This window comes from Nelumbo lutea, chromosome 7, assembly GCF_056320005.1.
Source record: "Nelumbo lutea isolate HS-2025 chromosome 7, American lotus-T2T, whole genome shotgun sequence".
Classification (NCBI taxonomy): Eukaryota; Viridiplantae; Streptophyta; class Magnoliopsida; order Proteales; family Nelumbonaceae; genus Nelumbo; species Nelumbo lutea.
Window position 1 is genome coordinate 32,641,451 of NC_142690.1, and position 14,217 is coordinate 32,655,667.

The 14,217-nt window shown below is 37.8% G+C and overlaps 1 protein-coding gene across 1 annotated transcript; it reads left to right on the plus strand.

Moving 5' to 3' along the window:
- The first annotated feature begins 384 nt into the window (after positions 1-384).
- Positions 385-13,725, plus strand: TOC90 (Avirulence induced gene (AIG1) family protein). The gene is made up of 2 exons (XM_088952982.1): positions 385-764; positions 10,564-13,725. The coding sequence occupies exons 1-2, from the start codon at positions 638-640 to the stop codon at positions 12,786-12,788; spliced, it is 2,352 nt and encodes a 783-aa protein (XP_088809108.1). The 5' UTR covers positions 385-637; the 3' UTR covers positions 12,789-13,725.
- The last annotated feature ends 492 nt before the right edge of the window (positions 13,726-14,217 follow it).

Sequence of the window (14,217 nt, forward strand, 5' to 3'; positions counted from 1 at the left end):
CTACTTGCAACTGTGTCAAGAAGTTTAGGGGAGGTGATTGCAATTACCAAACTTTAGGGGAGGTTTGGGCAAATAGTCAAAAATTTCAAGGGAGATTTCAACAATTACTATGGTCTGTTTTCCAATTATTGAACAAAAAGATGGATTTTTGTGTATTTTCCATAACAAGCGTTTAATGTGAATGTTAAATAACACTACTGCCATTGACTTGTTTTACAATTATGAAAAAAAAAGAATGGAGTTTTGTGTCTTTTTTGTAATAATCATTAAATGAGAAAGAATAGTCATTTCCTAATATGCATTAAATGAGACAACAGAATTACATATTTACCACTATTCCTTCTCAGATTCAAACCTTAGAGATGGGAGGTTTAGTCTAGTGAAGAGTCCTTTTATTTTTCCGTCTTTTGCACTGAGATTGAGTTTGAGCCCTCTGATATTACCGATTCAGAAGGGCAAAGAATGGAGAAAGGAATAGATTGTTTTAACAAGGAATTTGCCGAATTTTGCTTCTTAATTAATGAAAATTTTCAGAGTTATTGATAAAAAAGAAAGGAATTTGCCGAATTTTGCTTCCAATTAAGAAACAATTGAAATAAATGATTCTGGGTACCCGTTTCTGCTTTTAGAGTTAAAGATGAAGGGAATCAGGGATTGGATTTCATCTCAATTAGCATTGAAGTCGTTGCTTTCGTCAAGACCCCTGTCGGGTAATGGGAGCTTCTTTGATGATGAAACTCCGAGCGAGGAGCTTGACGATCGAGGTATGATTACTTTCTTGTTTCCATCTGTTGTTCAATTGAAAATAGATTCTTCGAACTATTTGTTGGATCTATTTTCTTATTATTATTGGACAATGTTTATGTTGGTTATTTTTATTTTGTTAAAATCTGTTGGATTACCTATTTCTGGAGATAATACACCATTTCTTGTATCCTCCCCCGGGCCCCCCGAAAAAAAAATAAAAACCTTTCTCGTTCTAAGTTATGCAAGGATTTTCTTCCTCATATATGGGGCATTCATACATCATAGTTTTCAACCCTATTTTTTGTCCTAGGAAAAGAAGAAAAGAAAAGATTCATGAATCCAAAGGTAATTCCCTACGTCCGTAACAACATCATCTTTCACTAGTAATTGTCTATAGTCTTCTAAAATATATAAGCTTCATTTAAAACATAGGAATTTTTTTTTTGGAGAAGGTAATGCAAATTTATTCATCATAAACAAAAGAAGGCTGCAATTCAGACCCAAGAAGGCAGTCTGAAAAGCAACCAAAATTACAACCTCCACCAGGAACAAGACTGAAACTAAACAGACATGCTAAGATCTCTGAATTCCCCAGAAGTAGAAATCCAAGAGATCAACTTCCCCACAGCTCTCTGAATTACATGATCAACATCCTTATACCTATTACAAAAGATTCTACTATTCCTTTCAGCCCAAATAGAAAATCAACAGATTCATGGAAAAAATTAAAATAAATTTTAGAAAATAGAGGGGCTGAGCCCCTATTTTTTGTCCTAGGAAAAGAAGAAAAGAAAAGATTAAAGAAGAAGAAAAATTTTGAGTTCTTCATTGCTTATTAGTTCAGGTATTGAAATCTTTGAGGGTTCAAGACAACACACACATTGATTGAACTCTAACAAATGAGAAAATAATAGAAAGAAACTTGTATTTTAACTCAGAAACCGAATGGTTTAGTTTAGTAATGTCTATTTTATTAATATAATCTCAAAAAGTCAAGAACTTAAAGGTATATAAGAGCACCATGTACAAAATACTTTGGCGGTTAAGCGATGTCACCCTCCATGGGCACCTTGTTCCCTAGGTGTTGCCTTGACAACCATGCTTTTTTTTTTTATAGATAAAAATTCACTTGATTTCATTATAAGCAAATGATAAAGAGTCTGTTACAAGCATCCCAATATGGGGCACGAGGTGCAGCCTCACTCATTAAAACAAAAACATCATAAAGTTACAAGTGGGCCCAGTACAACTGATCCCTAGTTACTCCTTGTTTAGCTAGAGAATCAGCAAAAGCATTTGCCTCCCTCCTCGCCCATTGTATAGTTTCATCCATCTGCTGAGTTATCCATTTGAATTTCTTCATTTCATTTCTATAAGCCCAAATCACTGAATCTGGGTTTTTTAGCTAACCCACCACCACCTTGAAGTCCCTTTCTATCACCAAAATTTCCAATCCTAACTCTCTTGCAATCCGTACTCCTTGTAGGGCTGCGTACAATTCTTCCTTTAAGGAGTCTCCATTCCCCACCAGTCCTGAGAAGAGTGCTCTTAAATTTCCTTCCTTGTCTTTGATGACCCTTCCTATTCCAGCTGGGCCTGGGTTTCCTTGACTACTCCCATCGAAGTTTAGTTTTGGAAATCCTTCAATGGGAGGTGTCCAAGCCAACCTTGCCTTAACCTTCTGCACTAAGCTAGAAGCCACTAAAGGCCAATTCCCCCAAATATCATCAAATGTAAAATTTTTGAATAGTTCCAATGTTTGTAGCCAATGTTTAACCCTAGTCATTACACACTCCATAATTTGTCGTTTGCTCCTTTCTTTCTCTTGGAAGATTCTGGTATTTCTCTCTTCCCACAAGGTCCACACCACTGCTGCTCTAGTGTACCTCCACGTTACTCTTCCCCCTGTTTTCCTATAAGCCGCTTCTATACCCAACAGTTCAGGATCCCCCATGATGCATCCACTGTAGTTCATTTTAAGTTGATGTGAACATGGTGGTCTTTATTGCTCCCTAATTTTGGTTCTTACTTTTGTTGATTTTGCTATTCAATTTCATCCTCTTCTAAAGTCATCCATGGTAAGAGGATTGAACAGTTCCATGGTCTTCACTGGTTCACCCAATGCACTACTTTAACTGTTATGCTTTCTATGACCTATTCTTTTGTTCTTGATTTTCTTTTTGAAGGTTCTGTCATTTCTTTCTTCCCATAGCACCCACAAAATAGCTGCACGTGCATCACCAGAATCCTTCTCTTTGTTGGCATTCTATAGGAAGAGGATCAAATAGTCCAGCTACATCAATTGGAGGATTCTGTCTGCAATCAATAAAAAGCATGAAACCTCTCCTAAATACTAGAGACAAAACCACAAGAGATTAGTAAATGGTTAGTAATCTCTCCACTAGTAAAGAAAAAGACACATACATGTGGAGAAAGACACCAATGATATCTCCTGTTTGGAGGTTTTCACTAGAGTTAATTGATGTAATGTATTCAGTTATTTTGTGCCGCAAGGGCACTTCTGTCATTTTACCTTTTATTGTGTTTTTTGATTGCCCTATAATATAAATACCATCTCTGGCACTGCCAGCTAGAGTTTTTGCTTCCTCACATTCTTTTCTCTTCTCCTCTTCTTCTCCTTCTCCGGAGAATGTGGTATCAGAGCCAGACAGTACACTCTAGACCATTTTTTTTCTGATCACTGTCCTTTCTCCTTCCTTGAACTGTGAATAGAAACGTCCGCTTCTGGACCGGACTGAGAACACTTCGGCTACCTCTTTTCTTCCCTGTCTTTGCTGAAACTCTAAAAGGGGTTACTTCCAGAATCAGTGGATGATGGTTGGTTGAGTGATTTTCAGAGGTTGATGACCTTTGTCTTTTCCTGTTGGGTTGGAATTCCAAAACATCCACTCGGACTGAACAGGGGTAAGATCTAAACCCTTTTTTTTGCACTCCTGGTTCTTGGTAGTAAATCCAAGAACAGGCTGAACTGTGTATTGGCTGAATGGTATAAGGGGAGTTGTTTTTTAACTCTTTTGGGTGAATCTGAAGATCCAAATCTGAACGAACTTGGAACCTGTGTAGGTCATGAGTGACCTGGTTCAATCAGCAGGGTACTGCAGTATGGTTCAATCGGCAGGGTACTGAAATACCTGTGTATTACAGCCGTGACTGTGTTTGGGTGTGCTCTTTGCATACAGAAATATCCCTCAGGAGTGGTATTTTAATTCTGGTAGGGTTCCTGTCATCATCAGTGTGTGTGTGGACTGAAGAAAAAAAAATATTTTGTTTTATGTGGAGTTGTGATTATGGCCACTGAAGACTCTACAACATCAGGAACTACATCAAATCAAGGTGGACTGAATGGTGGGCATGATACATTGAGTTTTCCCATGACTATCACTCCCTTGGATGGCCAGAACTATTTGGCATGGTCTAAGGAGATGTGGCTGTACATTACAACTAGGAGGAAGGTAGGGTATATTAATGGGAAGGTTAAGGAACTTCAGTCCGACACTGCTGAATGTGACAAGTGGGACCAAGAAAATCGCATGATTATGTCGTGGCTTTTGGCATTCATGCTGCCTTTTGTTAAACAAAATTTTATGTGGGCTGAGACAGCAAACGAAATATGGGAACAAACAAATGCTACATACTTAGAACAAAGACATTGTGCTACAATTTATCAATTACAAGCAGAATCCTCAACATGCAAGCAAGGGGAAAGGAGTTTATCTGCATACTATTCAGCCCTGACTTTAGTTTGGAAAGAGTTGGACTACTATCAAAGCATTGAGTGGGAGAGAGATAAAGATGCAAAAGCCTACAAGCAGTTAGTCTCTCAGCAATGGGTCTAAACCCCATGTATGAACCCATTAGAGTGCAGATTTTGGGCAAGCAAGTACCTTCCTTCTGTTCAAGAGGTATATGCATTAGTCTAGTCCGAAGAAAGCAGGAGGTCTGCTATGAATGCTCCTGAGGGTTAGACTGTTGCCTTAGTAGTGAGAGGAAACTCAAATTCAGGATAAATTGTGGTGTACCATTTGTCAGAAATCCAGAGACACCTGGGAAATCTGTTGGGAGTTAACTGGAAAACCAAAGTGGGTACAAGAACTAGGAAAGAAGTCAACACAAGAACAAAATAAGAAGCCAAATTAGAAGCAATATACTTCAGCAAACTTATTATACCATGAGTCTTAGTATGGTAATTCTATAGTGAGCTCTTCTCTGGATTGCCCCCTAGTTCTATTATCAAGGAAGATATTATTAATTCCTTCCATGACCATTTGGAACAATATGGTAGGGCTCTTCGATAGGTAGATTCTGGCCCTACACCTTCGACCTCCTTTGCATCCTCCTCAGGTAACCGATAACTCAGCCTCTGCTTTTCGTGTAACCTTTGACATTCCAGAATCCCCATGGATTATTGATTCCAATGCTTTATACCATATGGCTGGTAAGTCTACTCTATTCCATTCATATATCTTGCTCTCTGACAAAGATAAAGTGAGGTTAGTCGATAAGTCCTCCATTGCTAGTTGGGGATGTATATCTCTACCCGTTGGCCTCCCTCTAACCAATTTCTTACATGTCCCAAAATTACCTATTAATTTGTTGTTTATTAATAGTATTACCCATGCCTTGAATTGTTCAGTAACCTTTCTTCCATATTCTTGTGTTTTCTAGGATTTGGCATCTGGGAGGATGATCAATAGAGGAAACATAGTCAATGGTCTTTATTTATCAAAAAAAAAGAAAGAAAACATAGTCAATGGTCTCTATGTATTAGAAGATAAAGTTGGTCTTGTAGCTTCAGCTTCAACTTCAGAGTTTCTGAGTCAGTCGAGTAAGAGTCAAGTTGTTTTGTGGCACCATAGATTGGATCATATGTCTTTGTCAATTAGTGAGTTTCAGTGTCAAATGTGTTAGTTAAGTAAGCATTGTAGTACTTCATTTCCTTTACGCAATAAAAGATCAGATTTTCCTTTTCACCTTGTGTACTCTGATGTTTGGGGCCCTATTAATATTCCAACTAAGAATGGCTACAAGTATTTCACGAGAAGAAGTTCCTAAGCTTGTGAAAGACTTTTAATGCATTATTTATACTTGGTTTCAAACAGAGATCCAAGTTTTCCAGTCAGACAATGCAAAGGAGTATTTTCATGGTGACTAAATTGAATTCTTTTACATCTTGTGGCTCCCTTCACCGGCGCTCTTGTGCTATAACCCCTCAACAGAATGGGGTTGTGGAGACAAAGAATCGCCATCTCCTAAAAGTTGCTTTGGGGATGCTTCTGTAGATGAATGTTCCAAAAAAGATTTTGGGTGAATGTTGTCATGATTGCTGCCTATGTTATCAACCGTATGCCATCTCGGTTATTGGAATGTAGGACTCCACATCAGATTCTCTTCCCTAAGGCTATAATGTTTCCTATACCCATGCATGTTTTTGGTTGTCAGTGCTTTATTCATGATTCGTCCTTCTCTCAAAAGGGCTATCATTGTTTTGACCCTACTTCCAAGAAATATGTTGTCTCCATGGATGTCTCTTTCTTTGAGAATGTTTCTTATTTATCTATTTCTCCTCAAGGGGAGAGTGAGGTTGAGGAGAAACAAACACTGTTGTTATTATTACCTTCTCTTCTTGATCCTCCTCCATTCAGTGTCTTTCGTAGACAACGTTTTAAAAGCCAAGGCCAACAACATCCTCCAGTTGTGAAGCAACCTGAAGCTATTCAACCAATGCCATCAGACTCATAGGGGTTGGATCCATCACCCAATTCAGGTACCATTACCCAGTTGATATTTCCTAAACCTATTTTTTGTTATCAATAGGTATTCCTAAACCTATTGATATTGATACTTTAGCTTGTGATCTGGACCTCCTTATTGAAAAAAGGAAAGGTATCAGATTATGTACCACCCACCACCCTATGGCTCAGTTCTTATCTTATGAGAACATTTCACCCTCATTTCATGCTTTCCTTTCAGCCACTTCTTAAAAGCGTTATAGAGGCCTTATTAGTTCTTGAATGGACGAATGCAATGAAGGAGAGATTAGTGCCTTACATAAGAATGGCACATGGGAGTTGGTAGACCTTCCTAAAGGAAAGAAACCGATGGGGTGCAAACAAAGTTTTCAAGGCACCAAGGCAAGGCTAGGTGACAGGGGAGTGCCTTGTTGCCTAGTCGCCTAGGCGATGGACTTTTTTAAGTAAAAATCACATATCCTAGGGTAGTTCCCTAGGTTCCATAACCAACTTTCTTTGATAACTATCCATATTTTTCATAAGAAAATTATAAACTTCATGTTTAAGTCTAGAAAATCAAAATATTTATGAGAAGAAAAAGAAGGAAAGAAAATTCAAAAAATCTAGGGGCCAAACCCCTATTTTTGTTATAGGAAAAGAAGAAGAACAAGAAATGTATTGATTAGACGAAATTTTAAGTTCTAAAAGAAATTAGCTTATAAACACAAAAAATGAATATTTTTCTTTAATAATGTTTATTTTAAAATTATAATCTAAAAACAAAATAACAATATAAAAATATTTTATTACATAGTATGCAAAGCTGCTTGGCGACTGGGCGAGGAGTGCCTCCAAGGGTGCCTTATCACCTAGGTGCCCGCCTAGGCATTGCCTTGACAACTATGGGTGCAAATGGGTGTTTTCAATGAAACACAAGGTAGATGGAATGGTAGAAAGATACAAGGCTTGCCTAGTAGCAAAGGGTTTTACACAAGTGTACGGAGTTAGACTATGCAAAAACCTTTGCTCCACTGGCAAAGATGAACTCCATTCGGGTTCTCCTCTCTTTAGCAGCAAATTTGGATTGGGAACTCCACCAATTAGACATCAAAAATGCTTTCTTGAATGGTGATGTGGAGGAGGTGTACATGATCCAACCTCCTGGCTTCTGTGCTAAAGGCAGTGAACAAAAAGTTTGCAAGTTGGTGAAGTCTTTGTATGGCTTAAAACAATCACCAAGGGCTTGGTTGGTTTAGTAAATTCCATCAGGCAGTACAACAGATGGGTTTTTGATAGTGTCAGACTGACCACACACTCTTTGTAAAGAAGGAACAATTAATATGGCAGCTTTGATAGACTATGTGGATGACATAGTTATCACAGGTGGCTGGGCCTCAAAAATACAAAGACTAAAGAAGTTCTTGGCTACCCGATTTGAGGTGAAGGATCTAGGACCATTACGTTACTTTCTTGGGATTGAAGTTGCCCACTCTCAACAGGGAATCTTCATCTCCCAAAGGAAGTATACCCTAGACTTCTGAAGGACACCAGAAAGTTAGGAGCCAAACCATCTGACACTCCCATAGATGTGAAGCACAAACTAGGAGATTGTAATGATGAGTCTATAAAAGGATTAATAGGATTCGAATGTGAATAGGATAGCAATGTTCCCCATCCCGTCGGGTACTCAGCTTCCTTGACCCGATGGGGCTAAGGATGGATATTGCCTTGGCAAGGATGGGGATTGATAATGATACCCAACCAAGGATGGGGACAGAGATGGGAGCAAGGATTTGTTTCACAGTCTTAAACCTTGAGCTTGGACTTGGAGTAATTTAATTTTGACTAAAAAAGTTAATCTATAGATTAACTTAATTATAGCATTTAATGATTAATAAAGTAAAATGAATAAAATAAAACATTAACGAATAATATGAAAAATAATTATTTATTGGGTAATTAGTAGTAATTTATTATTTTTGTTAAAAATTATTAATATAATTAATCTAAATTATTAAATTATTTTTATAACAAATTACTAAAATTATTAATATAATTATTAGTTTCCATTGTTTCACTTTTCCTTGATAAATCCTGTGCATTGCACGGGTCCCTGCTAGTTCTGAATATAAAATAAAGAAGATAGTAAAGAAGAAGAAAGAGAAGTTCAAAAGGATTTAGAAGGAAAGATGAAAAGAGTTGTTCAATCCTCTCTCTATCCCTCAATTTGATTATATATGTGCTGAGTAATAAAGTATTGTAAAGCAATGACTTAAAAGGTGCGCCTGAGGTGCACAAGTGAGAGGCGCATTTTAGGGTAGGCACCTCGCCCAGGTCCTAGCTAGGCGCAACCCTTTCAAAAGGCGCACGCCTAGGTGCACCTTGTGCCTCAGCCCAGGCATGCGTCTTTTGAAACATTGACGCTTTTTTGCTTTTTTTGTGTTTAGTAGCTGGGCCGGTGGCCCTGCCCCTGTGCCATGCCCCTCGAGGCAAGCCTAAACAAGTCACCAATTTGGTACTATTGTTCATTCATTCATCCTAATAATATGTCTTCTTAAAAGCAATAAATCTATAATATCATTATTTTTTTGTGTGAGAGCTAAGAATTTAAGACCTAACGTGGATTTGTTTGGGCTTGCCTCGAGGGGCGTGGTACAAAGGCGGCTCATAGAATCAAGAGTGGGTTTTATATGCTTGAAAATGTTTTATATAATTGATTTTATTTTTAAATTCTCATTTGAATATGCTTTACATGTTATATTTATGTATTTTAATATTTGATAATAGGTTTTTTAAAACATTTATTTTAAAATTAAAATTTATATTTTTATTAATATTATGTTTATTAATTTTTTGAATTTTTGCTTCTTTTTTGAATTTTTTGGCATTTTTTATTTTATTTTGATTTTTAGATTTTTTTTTAATTTTTGCGCCTTGCTTAAAAAGGCGCACGCCTCGCCTGCACCTCAGGCGCAAATTGACCCCTGTGCCTTTTTTTTTGCGCCTTGCGCTTGTAAAACACTGTTGTAAAGTTACATGAGTGCCCCTAGTTGGGCGGCTGACTTTAAAAATCATAAAAAGAATAAGGCCCATTACTGCAGAAATAAAACAGAAAAAAAGCTACTAAAAATAAATGAAACTAAGGCCCATTCCTATTTATTCTTTTAATTTTCAGGGTGAACTCTTCCTTTAGCTTGGAATAATGGAGAAGTGCATCTGAAGTCTTATGTTGGAGGAGAATACCACATAGCTAAAAAGAAAATTTATAAATGGTTGTAAAATCAGCAGTATAGTATGAAGTGGTGTGTAGGAAAGTCAAGAAACAACATGCCTAAAAAATGAGCAAGGCAGAAATTCAAATGTCGAGATGGAGGAGTGGGGAATATTTGAAGGAACTTAGTGGTAGCTTCAATAGGTGATAAAATGGGGGAAAGTAGACCAAGATGGTGGTGTGGTCAATCAATAAGAACTGATCTATTACAAGTTAAAGGGGATAGAAGAGTTAGGTGCAGACCAAAAAGGACATGGGTTGAAGTAGTGGGAAATGATTTAAGGGCTAATACTACTCTGAAGAGGTAACAGCTCGTGCCTCTTTTGGGTTCCCTGTACTGCCTTTTTTCTGAATTAATAAATTATATTCATTCATTAAAGAAATTGATTTAAGGGCTAATAATTTAACAATGGATATGTTACTGAACAGAATGAAAATGTGGAAGAAATCAATTCTGTATGCTTGTTGGGACAATTTTAGCTGATAATGATGACCTTGGCCCATATGCTTGTTTTATATAATATTTTTACTAATAATCATATCTGTGAGTGGATCCCCTGCATGTAATTGCTATCTTTACTATTCAGACTGCAAATCTACATACTTGCTATGTAAAGAACAAAAAAAGTGAACATAAACGTATACCAAACTATATGTTTTTTCCAGTTTAGTAATTCAATAGCTGGCTACTCAAGGAGCTTTTTTTAGTGGATTTATCTGTCTTCTCATTGAACTCCACCTGTTGATTATTTGGATGCACTTTTCATGAGAAAATATTTTCATTCATGATTTCAGGTTCAAATCCAACATCTGGTTTGTCAGCACCACTAGTTTCTACTTGTGTTTCTGCTCACTCCAATTGTAACCAAGAAAATCAGCTTCTTACTTCCACTTCACACAATTCAGTTGAGGATTTTCATGTAACATATAACACCAATGAGAAGTTGGACCAGTTGGCTAAGATTGATGCACTACAAATCAAATTCCTACGTGTTGTTTGCAGGATTGGGCAGTCACTGGATAGTATGTTGGTTGCGCAGGTGCTATACCGATTGCATGTAGCAACTCTCATACGATCAGGGGAATCAGACTTAAAAAGAGCCATAATTAAGAGTGACCGAGCTAGAGCAATAGCAGAAAAGCTAGAGTCAACTGGCCAACCTGATTTTGAATTTTCCTGTCGGATTCTTCTTCTGGGGAAAACAGGTGTTGGCAAGAGTGCAACTATAAATTCCATCTTTGGCCAAACAATGGCTTTAACAGATGCATTTCAACCTGCCACTGATCACATTGAGGAGATAGTTGGGACCATCAATGGTATTAAAATAACTATTATCGATACACCAGGTTTCTTGCCTTCTACAAGTAATCTGCGCAAGAACAGGAAGATCATGCAATTAGTGAAGAGGTTCATAAGAAAATCCCCACCAGACATTGTCTTATATTTTGAACGCCTTGACCTCATCAACATGGGCTATAATGATCTCCCTCTCTTGAAGCTTATAACTGAGGTTTTTGGTTCTGAAATTTGGTTTAATACCATTCTTGTTATGACTCATGCTTCTTCAATTCTTCCAGAAGAACCTAGTGGTTATCCACTCAACTATGACTCATTTGTGAATCAGTGCACGAATCTGGTACAACACCATATACACCAGGCTATTTCTGATTCAAGACTAGAAAATCCCGTCCTTTTGGTGGAGAACCACCCTCAGTGTAAAATGAATATCACAGGGGAGAAAGTCCTTCCAAATGGACAAGTTTGGAGGTCTCAGTTTTTGCTGTTATGCATATGCACTAAAGTGCTGGGAGATGCTAACAACCTTCTGAAATTCCAGGATGACATTGAAATTGGTCCAATGCGTACTACTCGGTTGCCATCTCTGCCCCATCTCCTTTCTTCTTTTCTTCAGTTTGGTTCTGATTTGAGAATGAGTGGGATGGACAGTGAGATGGATGAGATTTCAGACACAGAGGGTGAAGATGAGTATGATCAGTTACCTCCTATTCGCATCCTGACAAAGTCCCAGTTTGAGTCGTTAACAAAATCTCAGAAGAAGGACTATCTTGATGAACTGGACTACCGGGAGACTCTTTATCTGAAGAAGCAATTGAAAGCTGAGATTAAGAGAAAGAGAGAAGTTATTCTTTCAAAAGATGATAATGACTTTGAAAATCAAGAAGCATCTCCAGAGGCTGTTCCTTTGCCAGATATTACAGTCCCACCAAGTTTTGATTCTGATTGCCCTGTGCATAGGTACCGTTCCCTTGTGGCTAGTGACCGTTGGGTTGTCAGACCTGTTATGGATCCCCAAGGTTGGGATCATGATGTGGGGTTTGATGGCATTAATCTAGAGACAGCTGTAGAAATAAGAAGAAACCTCCATGCTTCTGTTGTGGGACAGATGAGCTGGGATAAGCGTGATTTTGGCATTCTGACTGAATGTTCTGCGAGTTACATAGAGCCACAGGGCCCTATTGTTTGTGCAGGACTTGATGTTCAGACTAGAGGAAGGGATTTAGTTTGTACATTACATGGAGACACAAAGCTGAGTAATTTGAAGCACAATATGACAGGATGTGGGGTATCTGTAACTTCTACAGGGAAAAACTATTTTGTTGGTGCCAAGATAGAAGACACCATTTCAATTGGGAAGAGGGTGAAACTTTTGTTGAACATTGGTCGCATGGGAGGTCTTGGTCAGGTGGCTTATGGGGGTAGCTTCCAAACAACTTTAAGAGGGAAAGATTACCCAGTGAGGAATGACAAGATCAACCTGACTATGACAGTTCTCTCCTTGAATAAGGAAACAGTCTTTGGGGGAAGTATTCAGTCTGATTTCTGCCCAGGACGATGTACAAGAATGTCAGTCAATGCAAATTTAAACAGCCAGAAAATGGGGCAGGTATCTATAAAGACAAGTAGCTCTGAGCACATGGAGATAGCTTTACTTGCGGTTGTATCAATTTTTAGAGCTTTGTCCAGAAAGCGAATTTCTGATGATTTAAGTAGCAGTTAAAAGGGAGAGAAGTAGGACAATGGATATTCATCTGCTTCCCTTGAAGTATTTTTCTTTTTCCTGATTCAGAGGCAGTTCTCATGATAACAATGGCATGCACCATTAAAGAATAAATACTTGTTTTGGAAGACGCCTTTCTGGAATGAGGGATGGTTTTCTCGAGACTGGAAGAGAAGGCATTTTTTCATCCTTTTTGGGTTTGGCAACCTGTGATCAAACCAAATGATATTTATATCATGATGTGGCATTGGCACTTGCAAGTGAGCTGAAGGTTTAAGAAAAATGCATGTAGTTTGTGGTATGTGGTAACCATTGTGGAAAACCGTTGGAAGGAGCTTTTATATCTTGAACAATTTGATGGAAGAGGTTAGAAAATTTTGCATCCAACTGGAAAGTTGCTCAGCTGTGTTTCCTCGTTATGACTAATGGGCAGAGATATCAGCAGGGACTAGTCATAGGGCCACAACTGAACCTTGTGATCAACGTTCATAAAGCATGGAGGCTCTTCTACTGGTCATCTTGTTTGCCTGGGTGTTGGAATAGTAAAGAACATTTATTTGGGTTTTAAACAACAATGATTTAACACACCCCCCCCCCCCCCCCCCCCCGGGACAGTACAGGAATGACATATTCACAAGATGCTTGTGCTCAAGTCAGCTACTTCTTAAGCTAGTTGTAAACTAGACACTGGATGGAGCCACGGGCACAATAGACTTATTTGCAGACTGAAGCCTGTATCACAAATTGACTGCAAGTTGTTGGCAAGATGGACTACCCTATACATTTCTTTTGGGTTGTGATCAGTTGACCCATGGAATTGGAGCTCTTTTATGTGGTGTTAAGGGGTGATTAAGGGCTTGTTCATTTCCTCTTAACTCTTATCTCTTAAAAGAAATGTTTTAATTTTAAGAGAAAAATGGTTGTTCGTTTCTTCTTATTTCTTATCTCTTAAAGTACAATGATACAACTTTTTATTTTCTAATGATACCCCTAAAAAGACAAACAAAAAAACTCTCGTATATGGGGTCAAAATGGATATTTGATCATTTTCAGAATTCAGATTTCAGAACAGTATTCTCTGCATTCAAATTTCAGAGGAAAGAAAAATGAAAGCCGAAAGATCTTATGATATGTTTTTCAAGAAAAATAATTACCTCTTAATGTAATTATTACACATTTAAATGTCAAAATTCAGAACAAATGAACAAACCCTAAGATGGATATTTTATCTGCAAATTGCAGAAAAATAAAAGCAGAAAGATCTTTCTTATGGTATGTTTTTCAATGTTAAACTTGGTTTTCTAATAAATGTGTCATTAGATTTAAAGTGAAGATGATGGTACTAATCAATGTTCTAAGTATTAGAAAGTTAATTTTAAGAGACACATTGGGATATGCTTTGCCCTTGCATGGATAAACATGGATAGGT

Coding starts and splice junctions, on each gene's coding strand:
- TOC90 (XM_088952982.1), top strand. CDS start 638: ATGAAGGGAATCAGGGATTGGATTTCATCTCAATTAGCATTGAAGTCG. Junction 765..10,563: donor CGAGGAGCTTGACGATCGAG/GTATGATTACTT, acceptor TCATGATTTCAG/GTTCAAATCCAACATCTGGT.